This window comes from Miniopterus natalensis, chromosome 12 (genome assembly GCF_054644295.1).
Source record: "Miniopterus natalensis isolate mMinNat1 chromosome 12, mMinNat1.hap1, whole genome shotgun sequence".
Lineage (NCBI taxonomy): Eukaryota > Metazoa > Chordata > Mammalia > Chiroptera > Miniopteridae > Miniopterus > Miniopterus natalensis.
In genome coordinates this window covers 18,940,530-18,967,156 of record NC_142092.1, presented here as the reverse complement: position 1 = coordinate 18,967,156, position 26,627 = coordinate 18,940,530, and the positions used below count along the sequence as shown (strand labels likewise).

General features: G+C 37.1%; 1 protein-coding gene across 1 annotated transcript in view; it reads right to left on the bottom strand.

Moving 5' to 3' along the window:
• Nucleotides 1-26,627, bottom strand: part of MLLT3 (MLLT3 super elongation complex subunit) — a 231,890-nt gene that overhangs the window by 71,584 nt on the left and 133,679 nt on the right. The window contains exons 3-4 of the mRNA XM_016205491.2: nucleotides 25,131-25,213; nucleotides 17,976-18,119 (exon numbers count right to left, since the gene is read on the bottom strand). Coding sequence (XP_016060977.1) covers nucleotides 17,976-18,119; nucleotides 25,131-25,213 — 227 coding nt within the window. The remainder of the gene's footprint in view (nucleotides 1-17,975; nucleotides 18,120-25,130; nucleotides 25,214-26,627) is intronic.

The window sequence follows — 26,627 nt, the reverse complement described above, 5'->3', positions numbered from 1 at the left end:
TACACTGTACACCTGAAACTAATAAAACATTGAATGTCAACTGTAATTTAAAAATTTTTTTAAGAAAGATATATGTCACTACTCATATATGATATGATTATCCACGAATAAAAACAAAAGAACCTATACAAAAAAATGACTGGAATTATTAAGTTTAGTAAGATAAAAGTAATATCAATATGCAAAGGTAAACTTCATATTACTCATTAGCAATGAACAGAAAAAAAATTAATGTTCTATTTACAACAATAATAAAAATATAAGGTAACTAGGAATAAATAAAACATAAAACTAGCTAGACTTTTATCAAAAATACTTTAACACTTGAACAACTTTAAAGAAAACCTAAGTAAACTGATATACTAGGTTCATGGATAAGAGCACCCATTATCCACATTTGCAATGTAATTTCAACCCAAATCCTAATAGAGTTTTTCAAAGCACTTAATTCTAAAATGTATATGAAGAAAAAATAAAAAAAATTTTAGAAAGTAAAATGTGTATGAAGAAAAAAGGATTATGTAATAGAATTTGTCACACTATACAGCAAACCACATTATAAAATTATAGCTATTACAACACTGGCTCTGCTACAGAGATCAACAAACTGACCAAAGGAACAGAAATGAACCACATCTCCCCAGCAGATTCATAAATATATGAAAGTCTGACCTTTGACAGGGTAAGCCCTGTAGATCTGAGTAAAGCACAGACAACTAAATAAAATGTACTGGGACTGATTTTCTATATAGGAAAAAATTTAAATTAGACTCTTACCTCATACCATACATAAAATGAATTCCAGATGTTTGAAAATATTTAAATGTTAGACAAACTTCTCAAAGGTGTTGAAAAATATATAGGAGGTTATCTATATGGAACTTGGGTTATAGAAGAATATATTAAATGGGTGACTAATAGAACTAACCATAAATTATCTGACCACATGAAAATTAAGAATTTCTGTCTACCAAAAAACAAACAAAAAAATGACGGAAGTAAAAATACCACAAAATGGCAAAGTAGGAAAAGTTGCCTGTGGTAAATATAACCAACAATGGAATCTTATCTCCAGAATATAAAAAGAACCCCCAAAAATAAATAGAAAAATAAGCAGAATACGTGAACATTTTAAGAAGAACCATAAATGGCCACTGAAGTGTATATTCAGCCTCATTACTACTAATCACTAAAATGCAAGATAAGATCATGATAAGATACAACTTCAAGTCTACTCAAATGGCACAGATGAACAAGTCTGACTAGAAAAAGAGCAATGGAATCTCTTTACACGTTGCTGATCTAGGACTCTAAATTGTTACAGCCGCTATATAAAATAACGAAAAAAGTGAAATATGTGAATGTCCTATGACTCAGCAATTCCATTTGCAGATATATACGGTAAAGCTGTATTTCTCTAAATGTGGTTAGGGGACCAACAACATCAGTATTACCAGAATGCTTATTAGAAATTCAGATTTTTAAGCTCCATCCAAGACCTCCTGAATAAGAATCTGTGCAACGGAGCCCAGATTGAGAATTCTCATTCTTAAATTAAATGGTAGGTATATGGTGTTTGCTTTAGAATTTACACATAAAACACATATAATGCTCATATGTGTCAATGATAACGTAACAACATTTTAATTTTAAGTAAAGTTCAAAATTCCTGATGTCAGGAACCTTATTGTCCAGTAAGAGAAATGCACATTGTGACTCAACGGACACATTTATTAGCTGCTCTGAACAAAGTATACGCATCCTCTTGTTTAATCCTTTAAGAATCCTGTAAGATAGGTTCTTAGCAAAGAACGGGCAATCAAACATGTGCTGAGTAAGTGCTTGAATAATTTTATAATACAAAAATCAAAAGTTAGATTATATGCTATGCATTGTGAGTTAAATGAAATAACATAGATGATTAACTCTATTAATAGAAAGGATAATGAAAAAAATCACTTTCTCTCTCTCGAGTTATTTCTGGTCAAAGGTGTAGAAACTAACAAATTACAGGGTGGAGTTACTAATACAACGTTTCTATATTACCAGAATTTCCATTTGGTGCTTTAAAAAAAGCAGTTAGCTATATGCAAGGCACCAATGTTCTTCAGGGTGGGAGAAAAGCAAAGCTCTAGTAATAGAAAAAAATTACCAAGGCTAAAAAAAAAAAATCGGTGACACATTCAGTCTATGCACTCTGATAAGAACTAAAGTTTTAAAAGTGCCAAGTAAGAACTTTTTTTTCATTGAATACATATTAATGTAGAAAAAAACCCCACTTGGGGGAAAGGCTGCCTTACAAAATTATTTCCATCCTTCATAAAAAACTATTTCCCTTCACAGGGCTCCCACTTATGTGTATTTTTTCTTGTTTTTTTAAATTTGGTTCACTTTTCTGTCCTCCTAGCACCTAGAATCATGACTAGCTCCTAAAAAGACACATTCTAAGTATTTGTCTTTGAATGAATTTATACCCTTATTGAGCATTTATTATATAATACACACCAGGGGATGCCAGATGAAATATGTTATAGTCCCCACCCATGCAGAACTAATACAATGATTAAATCAAAACAAAACGTGTCCTTTCTCTTCCTGAACAATTCGGTCCAAAAGCTACTGGACGGGGCCAAGCAAAGTAGGCAACACGAGTGGAGAAGAGCGTGGTGACGTGAGGTAGAGCATCCATGCAGTGGCCCAGAGCTGCTGAATATGGGCTGCTCTTTGAAGAGATGGCTGTACCTAGGGTTGGGACAATGGAAGTACATCTTGTAGTAATAAGTCAGGAAGTATGCAAAGACTGATCAGTACACAGAAGCCAGATTGAAGGGGTTTCCATGGCAAATCAGGACAATGTAAGCAGGAAAATAAATAACAGTAGTAATGGATTATAATCCATTGGAAAAAATAATATATCCATAAGTCTACGATGATATAATAAATACAAGAATAAACATAAGTTTGAGGAGGAATCGGATTTGTACATTTTCTCAAAGTACCAACCAATACAATACTCGTTATTTACAAAGGGGGAAAAAAAGTAATTTACAGTGGAGACACCTGACAGACACCATCTGAATCAAATGATCAGAGCAACTTCACAGTAGTAATGGTACAACAGAAATCACAACCATGTGACTGGGTGCAATGTGAGCAGTCCAACATCACTTATATAATATTCCTGCCAAAGATGTATAGCATGAATCTAGTCCTGAGAAAAATATACAAACCCAAATTGAGGGTCATCTACTAAATAACTGTCTTGAAATCATCAAAAATTTCAAGTTCATGAAAGTCACGGAAAGATGAAGGAACATTTCTTGGTTGGAGGAGACTAAAGAGACATGACAACCAAATGCTGCATATAATTCTAGACTGGGTCCTTTTGGTACGCAAATAAAGGAGTCCAGTGAAATAATCTTCCAAATTTGAATGGGACCAAGGAGTAGAGCTGTTGTAATGTCCCAGTGCTAATTCCTGACTTTGATAGTTGCATCACGTTATTTTATATATATAAAAGAAAATGTGCTTGTTTGCAGGAAATAAACACTAAAGGATTCAGGGTTGTTGGAGCATCATGTTGGCAACCTACTCTCAAATGGTTCAGGTAAGAAAAACTCCTTGTACTATACTTGCAACTTCCCTCTATGTTTGAGATCATTACAAAACTTTAAAAAACTATAAGCTAAATAATAGTATTTTGTAGAGCCTCGTGTCTCAATCTATGCACAGTGGACTAAGGCAGCTGGGAAGGGCATCAAAGTTAGAGGGTGTCCAAGAAGAGTCTGTTCAATTCCCTCCACTTGGTTCTCTCTCCAAGGACCCATATCACACTGAGCGGACCTAAACTGCACCACATTCTCCTAAGAGGAGTCTAAATGCCATTGCAAAAGGAGCCAAGGCTCTCTTACACAGATTTACATTTGCCAGCTGAATCAACACTTCCTAACACAGAGGAACCTCGGTTTTCGAACATCTCCGTGGACGAACATTTTGGGTTACGAACGCCATAAACCCAGAAGGAAATGCTTCGGTTTTAGAACATGCCTCGGAAGTCGAACATGCCACACGGCTTCCGCTGAGGGCAAGATCCTGAGGCCTAACTGTTGGCTGTGGATCCCTCGGTTTTCGAACGTTTCAGAACCTGAACGGTCTTCCGGAGCGGATGACATTTGAAAACTGAGGGACCACTGTTACAAGGAAAGGCAGTAGGTTTGCTTTCGAAAATGCCAAATGAGGCTGCAGTTTTATAACACACACAAAAACAAAACACACGTAACCTGAAGTCCTAGTCCTTCTCCTCTCAATTAAAACTGATTCTTTCTGTTGAAAATACAGACTATAAACGTGTAATATAAATTCAAAGATGTATCTGCAAACAACCTATCTATGGCTTATTTGGGAAAATCTGCCCCACTTTTAGGATCTGTTGTAGAAATAAGACAAGTTTACATACATTCATTTTGACCATCTAACAGATTTACGCGAACAACCAACCTTCCAAAAGAGAAAATTTTTTTTTGCCATCCTTGGACTTAGAAGCCCTCAGAGCCTGACTGAGGTGAGATGGAAGCAGGGTCCAATAACAGTTTGTGCCACCTCCCTAAAACAAGGAGATGCCTTCATGTGCTGCAGCTTTCTCTCCTAAAAGCATACCAGGGCAGCCTGGACTAACAGCTAAAAATTTCTCTTTGTTTTGTTTTCTTTATTTTTAGGAAACTGACCTGGGTTATTTTAGGCCTCTGAGAAGATGGCAATGTATGAATGTATTAGCTCCTGAAATTGACTGAGGGTAGAGTTTGGTAGAAAGAAAAAAAATCCAGCATTCATTCACGGTATACCTGGCATGTGGCATTAAGTGTGGCCCATAGTAGTGTTCTCAAATATTTTTAAAGTACTTATACATCCTCAGAATGAGGCAGGCATTAAGCTAAAACAAACAAAAGAAAAACCACTTGGAAGAAAATATTTATTTTTGTTTTATTAAACACCTAGAGCTTCCTGGGCAGGAGGTGGGAGGAATACAGGTTGGTACCTGAAAATTAGAAATAGGACAAGACTTAGGAAGGTCTTCTCAACTTGATTTTCAGAATCAGGAGACATCAGTTTTGTTCAGGGAATTTCGATCTATGAAGCAAGAAACGAAAGGATAAAAATCTTCTGCCAGAAGCCTTACAGGGATTGAAAAGCATCTTGGATTTTCTGAGCCTGTCTTATCTGTCCTAGATTGAATTACTTTGAACCAGTTTTAAGTCATGTATCCTGATTTGGGGGGAGGGGGGGTAGATGAATCAAAACAGCTTCTCCAAAGAAGAGTGAACCAGTCTCAAGCTGATTCTAATAAAGTGTATTACCATCCAACTTTCCAACCCTGAGGAGAAAATCTTTTAATATCTTAGCACTCAAAGAATCACCACTACCCCGTGATTTATTTGCATCTCTACTTTCAAAACCTGGTAGATTACAAAGTTATTTGTTGACTTTATTATAGTCTTTTTCAGATGCTGTTGATGCCAAGAAAAACCACTTCTAAAGTCATATATACCCTTGTTATTCTGATGAAAAAAATGACTACAAAAATTATGCTTTCCTCTAATTTACGGAAAATGAAACGTAACCGATCCCCACAGATAGGTGGATGCTGGCTTAAGAAAGTTTGGGTGGTGAGAGAGTGGGTTGCTAATTATCATTTTCTCCACACAAACTGGATTTTCAGAAGCAAGAGAAACACAGAGACCCTCAGCCTATGAAGCAAAAAAAACAAAAGGATCCAGGCTGCTGCCAGCAACAAGCAAGCTGCTCCACTCAGCAGTTTATCCAGCTGCCTTCAGGAAGGGGACTCAGGCAGGATTACTCTGATGGTCAGTCCTAAGGCAACTAAGAGAAGCGGCCCTGGGCATCTGTCTTATTTCTAATTCCATCTCTTTTAATTTCATTTTCAAAAGAAAACTACCATCACTCTACGTGAATCTGTTATTGTAAAACAAATATGCAAGAACCCTGAACAAAAACCCTGACTCAGGGATCCCTTGCCTGACTAATCATTTCAGTATCTGATGCCTTAGCTTACTCATCTGCAGCTATAAAACTGTATGTATATGTAGGTTTTCTCTGTTTTATAAATGAGGAAACAACCAACAGAGATGAGTCATCTGTCCAAAGTTACACAGCTACTAAGTGCCAATGTCAGCACCTGAAAAAAAAACAGGCTCGTTTCATAACAGAGTGTGTCCTTTTAACTGCTGTGCTCCGTATGTTCTCTTCACCAAAAGGAATCACATTAGGTATCCAGAAAATCGAGCGGAGAGGAAGCTTCTACGTGTCTCAACAACTCATACGGGTTTGAGTGTCACCTTCAAGGCTGGTCAGTCAAGTGCAGCATTGGCTTTGTGCCTGGGAGACAGTCACCCTGTACTGCTCTGCAGGGCAGAGGCACATCCATCTCTAACCTCAATGCGCTTTCTTTTTTAAGAAAAAGTAAATCAGAATCAAGATTTAACTATAACATTTTTTGAATCAAAAAGAAAAAAGAACTGAAGCCAAAATTGGGAGTATGTACATAAACCACAAAAATCACTTGAGGAGAAGAGTAAAAAAGAAAGGACGGATCAGAAAAGGCGATCCCAGGACACAGAGTGGATGACAAGGGAGAGAGCGCCAGGAACCTGACCCCAGCTGGGAAAGGGCGTGATGGTCAAAGAAACGAACGGCTGTCCGACCACTATGCTGAACACCTGAAACTAATAAAAATAATAGTGAATGAAAATGATAACTGGAAAAAAAATTTTAAATAAATAAAAAATAATAAAAGGAAAGAAAAAAGAGTAGGAACAGATCTAGGAAGAAAAAAATATATATAGAAGAGACACTAAAGAAGTAAGACTCAACGAGACCAAGTTCCAGCCCTAACTCTGGGGCTCTCTGAAGAGTCAGAAGAGATAAAGTGGGTCTTCAGACTGGAACAGAGCGGAAGGCAGTCTTATTAATGGGGACTGTCAAGATCTAGAATATCCCTGACCTGGAGTTAACTGATGCTCTCTTCACCCGAGCACTCAGAGCTCAAAATTATCAGAAAGGAAAATTCCACTTAATCTTTACTTAAAAAAATAGTAAATCGCTATCCATTGTGTGATTCCCAATATCGAGGGCTACATTACTCAACTGGTCTCCCAGTTTTTGTGACTATGTCCTTTCAAAGGGTTAGCCTGGTCTCATAGTACTGACGTTTGAAGCACAGTGGTTTTATTAAAAGTCCTCTTGCTCCCTGTGCTTAAGCCAGACCTTTAGAGACATCTATGGATGTTGGAGAATAGTGTCATAAGCGAAAACCCACAAAGCAGAGTGGCAGGACAAGAGGCCGGCCTAACCCTTCGAAAGGACATGGCTATTCCAAACTGACATACTCTGAGAACAAACTTTCAGGAACTTTTTATTTATTATTTCCCCAAGTCACTACTGTCCAGACTATCTCAGACAAGACAGTTGTGTTCTACATCAAAGTCTCCTTTTTGTCTAAACCTATAAACAGAGCCACTACTGTACATGGTTGTCCAGACTGTACCCTGCACAAGGATGCTTGTCAATGGAATGACAAGTGGAAATCCAGCCGTGCTACACCAGCCACACTCTGTTCCTTGGACTGGGGCGTCATGAGGCGAGAAGTGAAGGTACTTATTTCTAATTTGCCCAAAGACACATCAGACACCATATGTGCAGACTTCTGCCAATATAACCCACTCAAATCCATTCTTGAGTCACTAAGAGTTCCTGTTAAGACTGACACTCATGATTCACAAGGTTTTTATTATACCTCCATTTTTACTCTAATTGTGGTTGAGTGAACTAGTTTGTTTTAAGGATAGGGCATCCTTATTTTACTCAATGTTTCCATTAATGAAGCCTTTTTATATTTAACCATTTTTCACACTACCCACAGACCCTCAATCTACACTATAAGGGGAGGAAAGGTGAGAACGACGTTTATGAAATCTATAAAAGTTACAAAATCTACAGCTACAAAGACCTACATTAAAATATAAATTTTTCCAAATAACAGATCTAATATGGCCCATATAGTCGTACACACACACACAAAAAGACTAGACCATCATACTTCTATATTTTCAAAACCATTAAGAAATAATCTCAAATTTCTGAAAAAACAGCTCTCTTGTTCATAATGCCATTGACAGTCTTTAGGCCTTAAGCCAGTAACTTTAATTTTGAGAAGCTGAGAACCATAAGGTGAAAACAATAACACAACCACCACCACCAACAACAATAAAAAAACAAAAGAGAAAGAAAGAAAAGAAAAAACGAAAAAAAGGAAAAGAACACTTTACTGATAACTTCCCAACAACCAAAATATTTACATCAATACTCTCAAGCATGAGGATGTGTTTTAAGAACAAAAATTAATCACAGAGTTTAAAACCCATGCAACTTATATTTAATATATTAAGTAAAAATATAAACATTTGATGCGATCTTATCTATATAAAAAATACAATGTAAAATACAGTGGTTATAGTCACTGCAGGGATTATAACAATTTACTTTCTTCTTTCTACTTATATAAAAAATCTGTGTTTCTAAAGTTAGCATATATTTATTTCAAAGTTAAGTAAAACAATTCCTTCTTGAGAGTAAAATACCTTCTTTCTAGTACAGCACCATTATCATGTCAAAGACTTGGACTAGAATCTTTTATTTTTACCTTTCTAGGTAACCAAAAAAATGGCTTAAACCAAGACATCATAAAAACCTGTAGAAAAAAAGGTCATTTCAATAAATAAAACAATTATTTGCTGACTGCTTAACTATGTACCCACATTTTATTTAATAATCTCAAGTGGGAGGAAGGGAATATTAAGCTATTTTAGATTTACGCCAACCTAAATCCCAAGGTAAATTAGCAGCAGATCCAAGAATTGAATATGTGCCTTCAGATTTCCAATCAAACCTTTCTATCACACCATAGCTGTGTCCCTTGTGGGGATCATTATATTAAACCACCTACCATTTATTGTCTCTCCTCAAAAAGTAAACACAAATATCTATTTCAAGAGTCTCAGACATTTATTTTTAAACTGCAACCTTCAGATCCTTATCACTGTAGGGTTTTCTTATAATTTGTGGGACAAGAAAAATTCAGAAAATAAAATGCAAATCATAGCTTCCCTTCCCCTTTTCTACCCACCACCCCCAAATTGTTTTTACTTAATGTTATAGATTATGAATCCAAAAAATATCCAATGGAGACAGTCAAAATAGGCAGCTGCTCTCATATGCAGCTCCTTTACCATTCTAGGAGTAAGGGAACAGACTCAGATTAAGTAAACTTTGTGTGCAACTTTGAAACAAGTGCATAATGAACTACCTGAGCCCATAGGGAGAAAGAAACCAAACCAACAGTTTTCATTTGCAATATTTTTGTATTTAAAAAGAGAAAGAATTGCCTGGCTGGTGTGTCTCGGTGGTTGAGCGTCAACCTAAGCTCCAGAAGGTCCCGGGTGCATAAGCCCGGGTTGCCCCAATGGGGGTGGGGTGGGGAGGGCGTGCAGGAGGCAGCCAATTGATATTGATGCATTAATGTTTCTCTCTCTCCCTCTGCTTTCCTCTCTAAAATCAATAAAAAAATTTTTTTTTTAAAAGAGAATTACTCATTTTTTATTTGCAATTCTCCAAGATTCACATTTTTAAATTTGTTTTCTTTTCTAATTATGTCTTACTTTCTCAGCTTTTTGTGCACTGGGGGGCAGGAGCTAGGAGGCAGGGTTAAGTGATGGTTTTCTTTCAGACATCACAGCCTTTCCCTTCAAGACTAAGTTAATCCCCTACATACTGGCAGCTGAACTGCTCCTCTAGGGAGATGTGTCACAAGAAACACGGCACACCATCCACTACTGACAGTTTACGCAGGCAACAGAGGTTTTCCTAGTATCCATTCTAGGAACATTGACCTGTTTCATTTCTTTTTCATTTAGTCTGTGCTCAATTTATGCTGTAAGGGTATCTGAGTTTTGCACTGAGTGAAGAGAGTGCCCTATTTTTCCCCTTCTTGCTGAAAAGGTAAAGAGGTAACTGAGAAGGCAGGAAGGCTGCTTCATAACATACATAGTTTTTGGTGCAGATTTTCAAAAGTTTGTAACTATCTTGCAATCAGCCATGTGGCTCACTTTCAGAGGACAGTAAACCATGAAATGACCAAATATGCTGAGTAATGTAAATAACTTTCTACTACCGTAACCATGCTTTCCCTAAACGTGTATGAGATCGATGTCGTATCTGGAGCTAAGGCTCACACCTTGGATATCCTATTTATTGTTCATATGTATGTTCTACTTTCATGATTTAATTTTGGGAGAGAACCAAAGATACAGAAGGGAGAAAATACCAAATATGACAGAAAATTAACCTCAACTCTGAGAAATCACCAAAAAAATGAGGCAGCCTGCTTGATCTCACAGTTATTCAAATAAATCACCTTTTATTAGTGCCAGTGAAAAACAGCAGTATCCTTTTATTTTTTGAGGCAGAAGATTACAGGATGATAGATATCAGAAAATAACAAAAAAGCATACTTGTCCCAAAACAAGTAACCAAAAATTCAATGAAGCTGTCCAGTAACAGCCACTACAATAATCTTTCATTATTTTTTGAGTCATTTTAAAAATAAGCAGCCTGTTAAGATGAGTTTGCCACAAAAGCCACTTATATTTTTAGAAGCCAAAGTCTTGACAAATCAGTTCCTGAGAAAATAATTTGTTACACATTGAAGAAAGCCTGAAAACACAGACCTTGGTTCAAGAGGCTTCCGTATCTTTTGGTAACCTCTCCAAATGTAAGTATGTGGGAAGACTACCCATAAATTTAAGCTGAAACTGAAACACTTAGAATATTTCCAACTTAAAAATAAATTAAAACCTGGTCTTTGAAAGGAAAGGAAAATGGCTTTTAAACATTTGAAAAGATGCTCATCATAACCCATAAAAGAAATGTGAATTAAAAATAAGATATTTTCACTCATCAGATTGGGAGAAATTTTTTCATAAATCACCATGTGGGGAAGTAGCTACTCTCACATTGTTGATGAAAAAGCACAGTAGTATAACTTCTTTGGCAAGCAATTTATAAATGTCTATCAAAATTTAAATTCCACTTTGCCTTGGAGTCACGATTTTACTCCTAGGGATTTATCTTCCAGATACACTCATCCATGTACACAAAGAACTATGTAAAAGGTTATTCAATACAGCTTCATTGGTGGCCTGAAGGGAGACTCAACTCATTGTAGGTCATTTTGTATTGTGTGTGTATTTACCTATTCAAAAAAAAATATTTTAGTTTTAAGGGGAGAAAATGCGATCTGTACTGTTTATAAATTAGAAGGGTTCCAAACTCTCCTATAAAAGGAAATAGTAAACCACCCTACACAAGATTCATTCCAGAACTCTGCGATAAAATGCTATGTGCAGATGGCTTGACCCAGCAGCATTAGTGAAAGCTCCTTATCATAAGACGCCTTTGGCCCTTTAATAACTAAAACCCCTGTTGGGGGTCCACTGTGGACTTGAATTCCTCTTTACAATAAGCAGAGTTAGAGAAAGATTCCAATTTATTCCTTGCAAAAACATACCACATATAAATGCAACTGTCACTCTGAAAAACAGGACTGCATTATGCTGCAGACTTAATACAAACTACAAGCATGTTCCCCATGTCTCCTCCAGCAAGTCTTGCCAAATGGGCGTCTGAGATGTCCTACTGAAACAGGTGGTGTCTGAACAGAATTGGATTTCTGCCTATAGAAACCCTAGTTGTAACAACTGCTGTGGTTAGTTTTAATTTTCAGTCCTCAAAATTAACTGCTTGCCAGTGATTCAGAAATAGACTGAACAACATGTTTAGACTTTGCCCTGTTTAATTGAAAAAAAAAAATAAAGAAAAGAGGGGGTGGGGGGAGCCACCAACACCCTACCACTATTCCATAAAGAACAGAACCAAAGCAGACCACTTGATTTCCAGGCCAAAAAAGGGGAGCAGTTGTAAAATAAATTCAATTCTCCCAAGGTGCTTGCCCCTTTGTGCTTTTCTCATAGAAACATGAGGATGAAACTACCTTGCTGAACATACTACCCAGGTAATCTTCCCATAGCTTTAAGAGGCCTTTAACCTGTTAGAAATTTAGAACTAATAACAATGGTAAGAACTTATAATTTTTCTAGTGAAAACTTATGTCTTAAAAAATGATATTCCAAACAGAACTTTGTTTTGCTTTATACAAGCAAAATATAAACAGCCAGAATTAAACTAAAAGAAAGACACCATAAGCTAATGTATTTTTTGTTTTGTTTTGTTTTGTTTTGTTTTAAGAGAGAAAGGAAAGGAGAGAGAGAAAGTGAGACATCGATTTGCTGCTCCACTTATTTATGCATTCATTGGTTGATTCTTGTATGTGCCTTGACCCAACCCTGACATATCAGGGTGACGTTCTAACCAACTAAACTACCCGGCCAGGGCACCATTGGCTAATCTTTAAACTTAACACAGATCCATCAATGTGCTGGTGACACTAACTGGTGGTAGCCACATTTTCCTGTGAATACATCTAGAGTAGCTTACACTAAAGAACAAACCTTTACCACTGTACCTTAAAATTTTTGATAGGAAAATGGTTAAAGGTCTGGTGATTTTCTAAACCAGCATTCACAGGAAAAGGAACCAAGGGGTGGGGTATCTGCTATGTGTCACACAATACGGTTACACATTCCCAGCGAAGAAAACACTGTCTCATCCATTTCCCAGATGATAAACTGAGACTCAAAAAGATGTAATAATTTTCTTCAGCTAGAAATAGATAAAAATGAAGTTTTTACTCAAATCTGCCTCATTTCAAAACTTTTCCAATTGGATCACCTTCCCTCCGAAAAGGAAACCTAGAGAGGTGAGTCAGTAGAATGGCAAGTTTTAGTTACATGACATACGGTTATCTATATCTTCACTTTGTCAACACCCCTCAAAAAACTCCTTCTCTTTTAAGCAAATGTAATAATTGTCAAACCCTTCTGCTGTTTTTCAGTAGGTCTGAATTTCAGCTACTAAGAAGATGACCAAGTAAATAGAAAAATAATCCATTGTGATCATAAAGCCTTTTTTTAAAATCCTGATATTCTGAAGAGTATATCTGAAAATCAGTCAAAGAGGATTCTCAGTTCATGTTTTAAATAAACAAACAAACAGCAAAGAGAAATCTCTCAGCGGAATTGAGAAGTGCTTCTCTGGGGGGTACACTTGATCCTTTCGCTTAAAATTCTAGAATAGATTATATCAAGACTTACCCTCAAAAATGTATTGCTCACTGTCTTCTACTCTACCCCTCCTACCAACCAAAAAATTAAGATCTCAAAATAAAGGCAGTCTCCTTCCAGAAGCTCTCGGGTTGCTCTTTTTTATTTCCTGACCCCTACACTCTGTCTTTTTCTTACTTAAGTCTTGACAGGAGCGAGGTCTTCAACCAAATCCACAACTTCCCTGGCAAGCTCCAATAAGGTCTCTCATTTAGAGGAAGCTACCTTCCGAGTTTTGTAAATGAAATCATTCTGCATTTCAATCTTCTCAGAAAATAGTGCTTAAATCTAAATGTGTCTTTCCCACAAAAGTTTTTTTTTTTCTTTTAAAGCAAAGGACGTCCGTAATATTAGGGAGTTGTTCAACAGAAGAACATTTCTTCCAAAAGGAACTAAACCAAGGTTTCTCTGAGACTCTTTAGAAAAAGTTACAACATTTTTTTAAAATTCAGTGAAAAGAAGGGAATGTTACTGACCCCCCCCCCCCCCAAAAAAAAGCTGTCATTTAGCTACAGGTTTATAGATTATGAAGTAGAAAAAAATCTGCAATTTTTTAAGATTCTGCTGGCAAAAAGTTCCTTGGAACTGTTTTTTTCTAAGAGCTGAAAGCATTTTTATAAGATGATGCCACCTCTATAAACAACCTTTCTGATCTCTTGAAAAGCCAAGTTCAACTTTTAAAAGTGCTATGTACTTTTGGTTTAAAAGAAAGAAGTGCAAAATAAAAAACCATAGCCAAAACAGTAAGTTTACTCTACTCATGCCTCAAGCTGTACATGATAATTGCACAGAGTACATATGAAGAAAGGATTAATTTTCCCTTTAAAGGTAGAATATGTATGTCTATATCATAGATGCAATGGTTAAGTATAAGTAATACACTTTCTTACCCCAAAACCCAGTGGGAAAAAAGGTTTACCTGAAGAGACATAGCCACGAGCAATATTTTTAATAGGCACCAAAAACAAAGGCAGAAAAGGAAAAATAAACAAGTAGAACTACATCAAACTAAAAAGCTTTGCACAGCAAAGGGAATCATCAACAAAATGAAAAGACAAACTATGAAATGAGAGAAAATATTTGCAGACCATGCAAGGTGTTAATATCCAAAATATATAAAGAATTCATGTAACTCAATAGCAAACAAAATAAAACAAAACAAAAACACCCATCTGATTAAAAAATGTACAGAGGAACTGAATAAACATTTTTTGAAAGAAGACATACAGATGGCCTACAGTACATAAAAAAGGTGCTCACCATCACTAATCATCAGAGCAAGGAAAATCAAAACCACGGTAAGCTATCACCTCACACCTGTTAGAATGGCTATTACTAAAAAGACAAGAAGAGTAAATGTTCTTGAGGATGTGGAGAAGAGGGAACCCTTGTGCACTGATGGCTGGATTGTATATTGGTGCGGCTGCTATGGAAAACAATACAGAGGTTCCTCAAAAAATTAAAAATAGAGCTACGATATGATCCAGCAATCCCATTTCTGGGTATATATCCAAGGGAAATAAAAACAGGACATCAAAGAGATATCTGCCTCCTGTGTTCACTGCAGTATTATTTACCCAAGATATGGAAACAACCGAAATGTCCATCAACAGATGAATAGATAAAGATGGGTGTGGGTGTGTGTGTATATGCATGCAAATAAATAATTAAATATTATTCAGCCATGAGAAAAAGGACATCCTGCTGTTTTTGACAACAAGGAGGGACCCTGAGAGCTTTATGCTAAATGAAAGTCAAACAGGGAAGTCAAACACTGTATGACATCACTTCTATTTGGGATCTAAAAAAGCTGAACTCATAGAAACAGAGAGTAACTACCATTTACCAGGGGAAAGAGGAAAAGTGGGGGAAGGAGGGGGGTTGTTCAAAGAGTACAAACATCCAGTTATAAGATGATTAAGTGCTGGGGATCTAATGTACTGCATGGTGATTATAATTTATACCACTGAACTATATACTTGAACTTTGCTAAGGGTATATCTTAAATATTCTCACCACAAAAAAGAAATGGTAATTATGTGACATGATGAAGTAGTGCTAGCTAATGCTGTGGTGGTAACTATTTTGTAATACATATAAAATTAACACATTGTACCCCTTAAACTTACACAATGTTATATGTCAATTATATCTCAATAAAGCTGAAAACATTTCTAATAAAATCAAAATGGCTCATAAGTCAGTGACACAATGATAGGCTTTATTAATACTAAGATAATGATAAATGTTTAAATATCAGGCAAAAATAATTCAAGGTAGCCAAAAATCTAGGTAAGACAAAAAATATTTAGTAGTCTATATATTCTCACATTTCCATAAAAGACCAATCTTCCCATATGAAATAAAAAGAATCTATGGGATTACTTTTATTTCAAGTGAATTTTTAAATTTTAATTTTACCCCCAAATTCACTAGAATCAGTCCCTTAAAGAATTTAAGTCAAATAACTAGTGTGCTTGAACATTTCACATTTCAGCTTATTATGTTAGAGTTGTCAAGGCATAATCTAAGTCTAATGGGAAAAAACTCTGCAGGCCTCAAACAGCACTTAAAGAAACACAAAAAAGGAAAGTTGGAAGTCAAGGAAGATAATTCTGAGATAAAGGCTGAGTATAGTAAAAGACAGAAATCTACTCAAGACCTTATCAGGAGGCAGTGCTACACTTCACTGCACTATCAATGACCTGTAACCTCTTCTCCAGCTCACAAGCAATCCTTGAGTACCCTGGGACTAAGTGGTTGTTTTAAAAAGTTCTTGTGTCTTACTTACTTTTTCCTACGACCCTTATCAGAAGCCTAATGTGTTTAAGCTCCATAATTCACATGCTCCAATTGCCTACCTAACTGTATACCCAAGAGGGATAATCAGAAGTGTAAAATGCCACCCTCATAAAAAGACAAATAATGAGAACTAGGATTTTTAATGGACTTTTAGCAGACTTTTAAGGGCATAGCCATAGATAAATAGCATCGACACTGTGCTCTTGGTAACTATAAAAAGAATATATTAGAGTTGTTTTATTTAATTAAAAAAAAAAGAAGAAGCACCATTTCCTTAATAAATAAAGTCCTTAACTTTAAAATGAGTTGTCTCCTACTCAAGTACTAACCAGAGCCAACCCTGCTTAGCTTCTGAGATCACACAAGATCAGGCACGTACAGAGGGGCGAGGTGTAGTAAAGAGTAAAGGGGGTCAAATATATATGGTGGCAGAAGAAGATCTGACTTTGGGCGGTGGGTACACAGTGCAATATACAGATGATTTCTCATAGAGTTGTCCACTTGAAACCTATATGATCTTATTAAACAATGTCACACCAATCAATTTAATTTAAAAAGTAAAATGAGTTGTATTACAAAAGCCCATTTCTTCATGATAATACATTTCCCCATAAAATACTATAAATGGTGATTCATTTCCAAAGCTGGTCCAATACCTATTTAACCCACAATCTACTGACATAGTACAGTGCTGAATAAACTGGTGAAAGTACCTGCAATGTCTCAAATGCATATTAGTAGTTCAACTGAAAGTATAGGAGCTTGTCAAAACAGAACTCCAAAAAATGGACTTCAGGGGTTCCACAGAACCCAAAATGTTCACCCAATTTATGGGTGATTTTGTTAAGAGAGGGTCCATAGTTTTCCTGAAGTTCTCAAAGTGGTTGTCCATAACCTCATAAAGGGAAGGAACTTTTGTGCTACATAAAACCCAACTCTTTCCTACAAAGCCCTCAGGTAGATTTTATCAGTGCAATGAGGCATCTGGGGGAGTTACGGTCTACACATACTTACATATAATGGTAAGTTCGTGGATGCAAACCTATCAAAAACCTTCCAGGAAAACAAAGTGAAATAAATTCTAGTGTAAAGAACACATTTCAACATTTTATAGGGTCTGAACTGCCAACATAAGATGACATAGGAAGTTCATCTGAAGTAGAGGCTGATGATCCCATTGTAAAGTAGATTTTGACCAGTAATAGTCTGTCAACTGACTTAGCTGCAAGCAAACATTTCATAATGTTTATATTTGTAAGAAATCACTTAAAAAATTTTCCGTATCCTAGACAAATCACATGGGCAAAACTTTACCACATCTTTGTGACTATTATTTTAAAAAGGAAAATCTATCTTTTACCTACATAGAATTTAAACAAACAAAAATGTTTTTCTAAATAACCCAAATATGTAATATTAATAAGTACACCTTTTCTATTAATTTTGATCATGAATTTTTGGACAGTAATTCCTTTTTATATAATTTTTAATGTGTTTTTCAACTTAACCCAAAAGTTTCTATAAATCAATATAACAAAGTTCAGATACTGTTCTTTTCTTAATTGGGGATACTAGTTTGGGCTTTTTGTTTAAATAAATTTGAACTGCAGAGACTATAAGGCTATTCTAACCAACAGTGTAAATTCAGACTCATATCTACTTAAAATGTTATTGTTCGCTTACCTCTTTATCTCAAACCACGAGTCTACAGCTAAGCCATACGTTACTTTATCTCTTTTACCTCTCTCAAAACATGATCATACTTCTTAACACGCTAGCAACTAGTTTGTATGGTAAGGCTTTTCACAAGATAGTACCACTCACCCCTCCTGCCTTCAGCAACTTTCTTCTAAACTCCTCTGTGGGGTTGTTGAAAGTTAGCTTTTCACAGCGAAGGTGATTCACTGGTGGATGGCCTTCAAGATGCAGGAATAAGTCATAATCAAAGCGGACTTTCTTAGGTTCTTCCTACAGGTTGAAAAAAATTAAGAAAGAGTTAGGCCTAAATAGAAATTTAGAAAGCAAAGGTTTACTCCTCAGATGGAACAGAAGAGACTCAGACATCTAACAGCTATAATGTCCAAGAAATAAAGAGGAAAAATGACCATGGAATCATCTACAAAGCAAAATGGAAATATCTGATAAATTAGTTTCGTATGTTAGGGGAAAACCGAAAAGAATAAACTCATCTTTCCTGCAAGCTTTCAAGTGGTACGAGAGCACCAACACAGCCACCCACCTAGAAACGAAGACACCCCTGAGAGCTCCCCTGCCCATTCCCACTCTCCCTCCCAGTACCCCATTCCCACCTCTTCTCTCTCCTAAATGCTTCTTGAACAAGCCCTCTACCCCGTACTGTGTGGAAGCTGAGAAAGAAGATACCTACTAAGAAGGGCTTCAGGTAGCTAAATTCGAAAAAAAAACCACCAAAAACAAAAAACCGCCTAGCAGCCATTTCTACGCGGGGCCTCTCCCACGAACTGCACCTCAGGCAGGCGCCCGCATGACCTTCCCTGGGGGGCTGAGCACAGGCGTCTGACGGGCGCAGAGCTGAGCGGAGCTGCAAAGCCGCCTCGCGGGGAGCGGAGCAGCGCTGTCTACGAGGACAGGGTCCTCGCCCCGGCTGCCTCACAGCCATGCTGGTTTCACAGCTGGGCTGTATCACCATCGAGCTATTTGGCACGGAATAAAGTTTCCTTCTTCATCACACCCCAAATTGGGGATTCCTACAGGCCCTGAACTGGTGCCAGTGACCACCAGTTGACACTGCCATCCCTTTATTCACTGCCTGAACTACTGTAAACTCCTTTCCCTAGCAGGTCTTCATACTTCAGGATAGATGATCTTCAGTGTCTCCTTCATTCAGGCCTGAAAATTATCTACTATATGAAACAAAATTCTATCCGTTTTCACTACTTGGTTAAAATGTCAACAGCTTCCAGTCGTCACTAGGATAAAAATGTAATAACCTCACCTGCATGCCACATAAGGGCTTTCATAATCTGGCTCTTGGTTCCGTATCTCACCACATTCCTTTCACCCATCGGATGGTCTGGCAACGCGTTACTGGTAGTTCCCAGTATTTACCTGCTTTGTTAACTCTGGTTTTCACTCTCGCTATAGGTTACTGCCTTCACGGTCTACCTCCATGCCTCTGCCCGGGCAACTCCTGCTCATCCCTCTCCGCTCGGGCTTCACCTGCGGAAGCCTGCCTTGAACTCCAGTCCCAGCTCACCGCCGCCTCTCCTCTGTTCTGTGCGCACCTCTTACCCGTGCCACCTTTTAGAATAACTGCCTTCGTATTCTCTCTCTTTACCCCTGCCAGATCACAAGATTCTTCAAAGCAGGAACAATGGTTGAACATCATTGTATCCTCAACAACTAGTTTAGTGCCAGCGCAAGGCAGAAATGCAACAGATTTCTGTTGAATGAATAAAAGAATGGCACTTTCCTAAACTAGAAGGACAAATTAGCATTCTACCCAAGAGAACACAATAATTAGAATTTCATGATACGGAAGTTCTACTCTTGAGCCGCTACTTTAGCTAGATAAACACTTAAACCTCTCTATACACTGATTCTTAAGCATCCATGGGGAAATAAAGACTGAGGATAATAATAATAACTAATATGAACTTTACCATTTATTTCATTTGGGTCAGTAGTGAGTTGTTTTGCAGATTAAGAAATTAAAGCACTTGGAATGTGTTTTATTACTTTACATAAAAACTGCTTGTGTATTACAGATATTAACCATCCCTGTGAAATGTTATAATTTTTTTCATTTGCCATTAGCTTTGCCATTTTGTTTTTTTAATAGCAGCTATTTTTAAAATAATAGCTTTATTGAGAATAATACACAAACCATAAAATTCACCCTTCTAAAGTATACGATTTAGTGGATTTAAGTATATACACAGAGTTATGAAACCATCATAACCATCTAATCTCAGAACATTTTCATCACTCCAGAAATAAAACTATAACACATTAGTCGTCATTCCCCATTCCCCCAGACCCAACATCCCCCACTACCACCAATCTACTAGTTTCTATGGAGTTGTCAATTCTGGACATTTCATATAAATACATGAACATACATAAAATATACACACAATATGTACTGGTCTCTTTCACTTAGCATGATGTGTTCAGGGTTCATCTATGTTGTAGTGTGTCAGCACTTAGTTCCTTTTATGGCTAAGTAATATTCCATTGAATGGTATACCTTTTCTTTATCCATTTATTGGTGGTTAGACATGTGGGTTGCGTCCACTTTTTGACTACTATGAATAATGCTGTAATGAACATTTGTGTACAAGTTCTTATGTGAACCTGTATTTTCATTTCTCTTGAGTATACACCTACAAGTAGAATTTCTGGGTCACTCTATTATATGGTAACTCTATGGTTAATGTCTTCAGGAATTGCCTTACTGTTTTCTAGAGTGGCTGCACCATTTTAAAATCTCACCAGCAATGTATCAGGTGTTTGTGGGGGGGTTTTAATACATTAAAATGTTACATAGTCAAATAAAGCAATGTTTCTCTTTAAAAGAATTTGTTATATTACTAACATGCAATGAAACAAAATGATTTCAACCCAGTTCTTTTGACTCAAAAGTCTGAGCACCTGAAACTGTCAGAGTGTACTACAAATTTAATGTTCCCGTCCAAACTTCACCAAATCATAGACTCCACTCAGTTGTTCACTGCTGCTTCACCTCTACTACCAATCTGCTTGAAACCTGCTCCCCTCTTTCATCAGGATGCCATTCTCTCCTGACTACTAGCTCACACTTACTAGCATTCCTTCTCAGCCTTCTTCACGTTGCCCTTCTTTCTTCATTGACGCATTCATGTTCTCTAACTTTTGGCAAAGTTCCCCCAGGGAGATGATGCCCATTCACAGGGAGTCGGTTCTACCTACATGACAGTGACCCCCCAATCTGTATCTCTAGCCCAGCTCTCACCTGACTGCCATAAGCATGTGGTCCACAGTCTACTCACATCTCTGCTAGGTTGACCCACAGCAACATCATATCCAAGCACTATCTTAAACTGAAGTTATCTTCATCGGTCCTTTCTCCTATACTCTACACCTAGGCAAATAATAATCCTAATTGCTTGCCATGGTTAAGATACACAAAAATCATCCCCCATTCTTCCTTCTCCCTCACTCATCACAGTCAAATTGTCTCCAGGTTCTACTTAGTATCCCTCCAGGGAACTCTCAAATCTATCCCCTTTTCTCCAGTTACCATAACCAGCGCCTTAGTTGAGACCTTCACCATTCCTCATCTAGTCACCTCCCTTTTTCTGAAGTTACCCATTCTACTTCCCCCAATGGTAAGAGAGTGAACTTTCTGATACAAAAATTAGATTACATCTCTTCATTGATATAAAAGCCTTTAGTGACCTACCATTTTCTACAGGATAAAATCCCATTTCCTTGGAATAACCATCATAGTCTTTTTGTCCCTTTCCTGCATTTCCTTGTTCTCTTACTACACCCTATCCCTCTATAACTCTGCAGCACTTGCAGTTCCCCATTAATGCACATTACTTCATTCCTTTAGCCTTCCACATATAGTGTTCCCCATTCCTAAAGTGTCTTCCCTCCCAAGATACCTCCCTCCATTGTCCACTTAATACAAACTCATTGTTCAAGACCCAGCTAAAGCATGAAATCCTCTGAAGTCTTCTGAACTCTCCAAATTCAATCTGAATTAGACATCTCTCTTATAGCACTGCTCTGTTAATGTAATTATCACAGTGAATTATGATTATTGTTCACTTACTTGCTTCCCTCTAAATTGTAAAACAGTCCATACAAATTAGAATTTGTTAAAAACAAAAAGGGCTTTCTTCTGCCTTGTAATCTGGAGTATAAAGCCTTTTGGGAAAGGCATTTTGGCAATATCTATCAACACACTAAATGCATGATACCTGACCCCGTAATTCTCTTTCATATAAATATTCAAATATAGACAGATAGATAATGTTCCTGGTAGCATTGTTTATAATTGCAAAAAAATAGAAATGATCTGCATGTGAGTATATCATTACCATGGAATACCACCCAGATATTTTAAAATACTGACTTGAAAAGGCATATTGCTAATTGAAAGCAAGTCAGAGTATGATATATTATGTGCCTCCAATCTCCATCTACCTTGACATACATTTTATCTATGCAAATGCATGGGAGGGAAATGGAGAGGCTACATCAAATAGTTAACCATGATTAAATAGAGTCAAGAGAACAAAACTTCTAAGTCTTACTCCATACACTTTTACAAGGAGTATATATCTGCATACTTTTTTAGAGATAAAAATATGCTGATGAACATACATAATTACCAGAAGAAAAAGAATGAATAGCATCACTACGTAGTCTGTAAGTTTAAAACAAAAACAAAAATCAATTTTCAATAAAACTAAGGGTAAGGACTCTAGAAAGTGCTATGTTTCTATGAATCATAAGTGTAATTTTCTTTTAAGACTTTTCTGAGTAAGGAAAAAACCCCCATAAACTTGTGTTCTAGCCAAATGATTTCTTAGAGAGCAGATATCATTATTATATCAATCTATGTTCCTCAGAAAAGATCCTTCTCAAAGTTCAAACAAGAAAGCATGTATTTATTATATATGAAGCTGACACATTTTCTAGAGGAGAAAATCTGTTTTTGGCAACATCAAATTATCCCGCTTCTTCTGCTTCAGTCCTTGATATTCACTCAGGTACTTTCTCTGAGTTCAGGAAGAAACAGAGGAGCATGGGGTATTTCACACCAAAAGTGCTGCATGGTGAGTTATGTTTTAGTGTGCCTGTTGGTTTAGAGTTTCTGAAACACACATGATTCTCATAGAATGTGTTGTTGATCACAAATACAAAATTAGACAGAATGAATATACATGAACTCAAAAGAAGCCCTGACACTCTATCACCCCTCTCGACTCTGACCTCTCAAATAAATGAACAGAACTGAAGCCAAGCTTATCTGGAAGCAGGGAAAGCACAATGCTAGAGATGTGATCAAGGACAGGATGGCAGCCTTGATACGCAGTAGGACTCCTCCAAGAGCACATGGAGGTCTTTCTGCTGCTTTCTCTCACCTCCTATGAAAATTGTGAGTGCTGATTTTTCCATCAATCGTTGTTGTAATGGATGGTCATTCTTTAAGACAGAGTTGAGTAAACTCTGAGGATGACTAAAATAATAAATACTCAAAAAATGGCCTTAGACAAGCCATGCAATCTTTCAATGACTCAATTTCCTTTCTTTAAACTAGGAATATTACTTAGGCCTCAAAAGTCCTTGTAAACCTACTAAATGAAGCAACATACGTAAATGGCTCAGAGATTGCCAAGGACAAAGTAAGCATTCAAATATTTAACTACACAAAAATAGGTTACTGCCAAACATGTTCCCAAAATATAAATTAATAAAAAAACAATTAGCCCTAGCCTGTCTGGCTCAGTGGCTAGAGCATCAGCCTGTGGACTGAAGGGCCCCAGGTTCGATTTTGGCCAAGGGCACGTACCTCGGGGCAGGCTCCATCCCCGGCCTCAGTCCGGAGGCAACCAATCGATGTGTCTCTCTCACATAGGTGTTTCTCTTTCTATCTCTCTCTCTCCCTTCCACTCTCTCCGAAAAGCAATGGAAAAAATATCCTCAGGTAAGGATTAAAAATAAACAAACAAACAAACAACTAATGGGGGTATGGCTAGCAGGTTTGTAGGAAGGTGGTGCACCAGGAATGTAGAACATGAGAAGATGGGATCAAAAAATATGAAAAATAAAACCTATCCCCGTCATCCATACATTCCTATTTTTCAGGATAGTTTTATTATAGCTTAATTAGAAGTAAATTATCACTTAATCACAAAAGAGATTTTTGCTGGGCCCTGGACACATTGAAAAAGCCACTGGGACACTGCTGCAATGAGAGGTATTAGGCATTAGAGAGCAGCTTATCAGTGGTTCTCACATTTCATTGTGCATGAAAATCACCTAGAAGGTCAGTAAATATGCAGACTGCTAGGTCCTGGTCCCAGAGATTCTGATTCAGGAGATCTGGGATAGAGCCTGAGAATCTCACTTCTAACCTGCTCTTCTTAGGAGATGCTGGTGTTGCTGGTACAAGGACCATACTTTATGGAGTGGAGCACTGGTTTGGTTAACATGACATTCTATTAGCTCAGTTCCTTTAAAAAGGGGGGTGGTGGAATTATCTCACTTTTGGGCAAGTTTTGGAAACTATGATTACTTTAGAATAAATGAAGGGAATAGTGTAATTAAACATAACATAGCATTTAATAGGTGCTTACTTATATATAAAGCTTTGTTGTAAACACTCAGCTTTACAGTATCTAAAGGACCTCCAGTATTTACAGGACCTAGCCACCTTAGGAGGCAGATACTCTTATCCTATCCCCATTTTATAAATAAGAAGAGGTTGAGACATTTGTCCAGTATTTTATAATCTGCACGTTTTGCCACATTTGTACTGAACACTTTTAAATCCAGCAGAATCCATAATATCTCAAGTTGATATAATTGTATTTACATGTCATGTGTGTGTATAACAGCTAAAGATGAGAGATTATTCTTTGTAAATCTAAAAATTCTAGAAATATGAAAATGAGAAAAGGTGTGTTTCACTGAAAAACCATAATTACTCTTTGTTATTTTACAAATATATATTAATCTTCTTTTTCAAACAGTAATCATCCTTCACTTAAAAAGAATGTTTAATAATTTCATATCATCTGACTTTGTATAATAGAAATTATCTTTTTCTAGCCACTTCCTCTATAATTAAGGGGAACAACAGCCAAAATTCCTAGAAGACAAATTCAACTTTTATTTTAAAATCATCTAGTGAAAGAAGTGCTTATGAATTGAAATTATTTTAAATATCATTTGGTTAATGGAGGATCTTCTACTGAAAGATTAATGGTGAAGATTACATACCTTGTTTTTAAAATAAACCTCAATTGGCAAAATGAAACCAGCATACCCAGATTCTTCTACCTTGTAAGGTGGGTCTTTGCACACTGCAACATTAAAAAGAGAAAATAGGTGAGATGAGCATAATAGACAGTGTTCTTTCCTTTAAGAAGAAAAACCCATTCTGCCATAGATCATCCTCATTTTTCACAGCCCTCTGCCAAGCCCCCATCTGCATCTCTGATGTATCCTTTATTTCTTCTCCAGAATCTATAATAATTCTCCTATGTAATGAAAATATGTAAGTTATTTATTCAAATCTTCATGGGGAAAGTCATTACAGTTAACCATGATCACTAATGACTTCAGTTGTTAGCACCCTGCCCTAAAGCTTTAGGGAAACGGAGGACAGCTCCTTATGACCCAAAGCCAGAAAGTTTACTAATGAAAGTACTATATATACGTAGTCTTTGATGTGAACCACTCTACCTCTAAACCCCTCACTTTTCTGAGATATCCTGACTTCTACGCCTAAAAGTGGCAGGACCACCCTCCTTTCTTAGAAAATCCCAAATCCACAGTCTTCCAATGGTATTTGTGCCCATTAAGTCACTATCCCTCATTTCTCCCCAAAAAAGAATGCTTACTGAAATATTGGTATACATACAAAACACTGAAAATCTATTCCCATCATAAGAATATATAAGAAACAATAAGGCTTTCGTATTTCTTATGGAGACTATTAGTCAAGATTATTTAGGAAAGCTCTTGGGAAATGAGAGACACCTTAAGAAGCTAACTATAATTTCATCCCACTAAAATTTCCATTAAATCAAAATCAGTCACAATCCAAGTGGAATTATTCTAGTTTAGACTGCATTTGGCAGTATCGCAAAGAAGTAAAAATGTAATGCTGAACATCAAGGACACACGCCCTGGTGGTCCAAGCCCCCGCAGCAGGGCACCAGCCGACCTTTCCAGCTTTCCTCCTTTACACACCCACCAAACCCCTCCTGTGCTTCATCCAAATGCACCAATTCCCCTCAAATACGCCCAGCGTTTCCCAGCTGTGCCCTGTACTCCTGGTATGCCTTCCATCACCCCTTCATGCTATTCTTGGTATCCTCTGCAAGTTCAAATCCAAATTTCCAGGCAACAAAGTACTATCACCTCTTCTCCTTTTACCCTCCCAAAGCATTAACTGTATGAATCACTGGTTTGACACCCAATACAGTTCCTCATTACTATATATTCAGGAATCTCATCTATAATTTCCTTTCATTCCTCAAAGACCGAAACACTGACCTCAGGAACATAAAGAGTGTCAAGGGCTCAGGCAAGCCTGGGTGGCAGCCCAGGATGCACCTCAGAACTAGCCAGGCCGGCCTCTATAAAGTTACTCAGGTTCTCGGAAGCCCAGACCCTCTTCTGGACAGTGTAAGGATTAAACAGGATGATGCACACAAAAGACACAGCGCAGATCCTGGAATATGAAGTTCTCAATACGAGAATGAAGTGAGG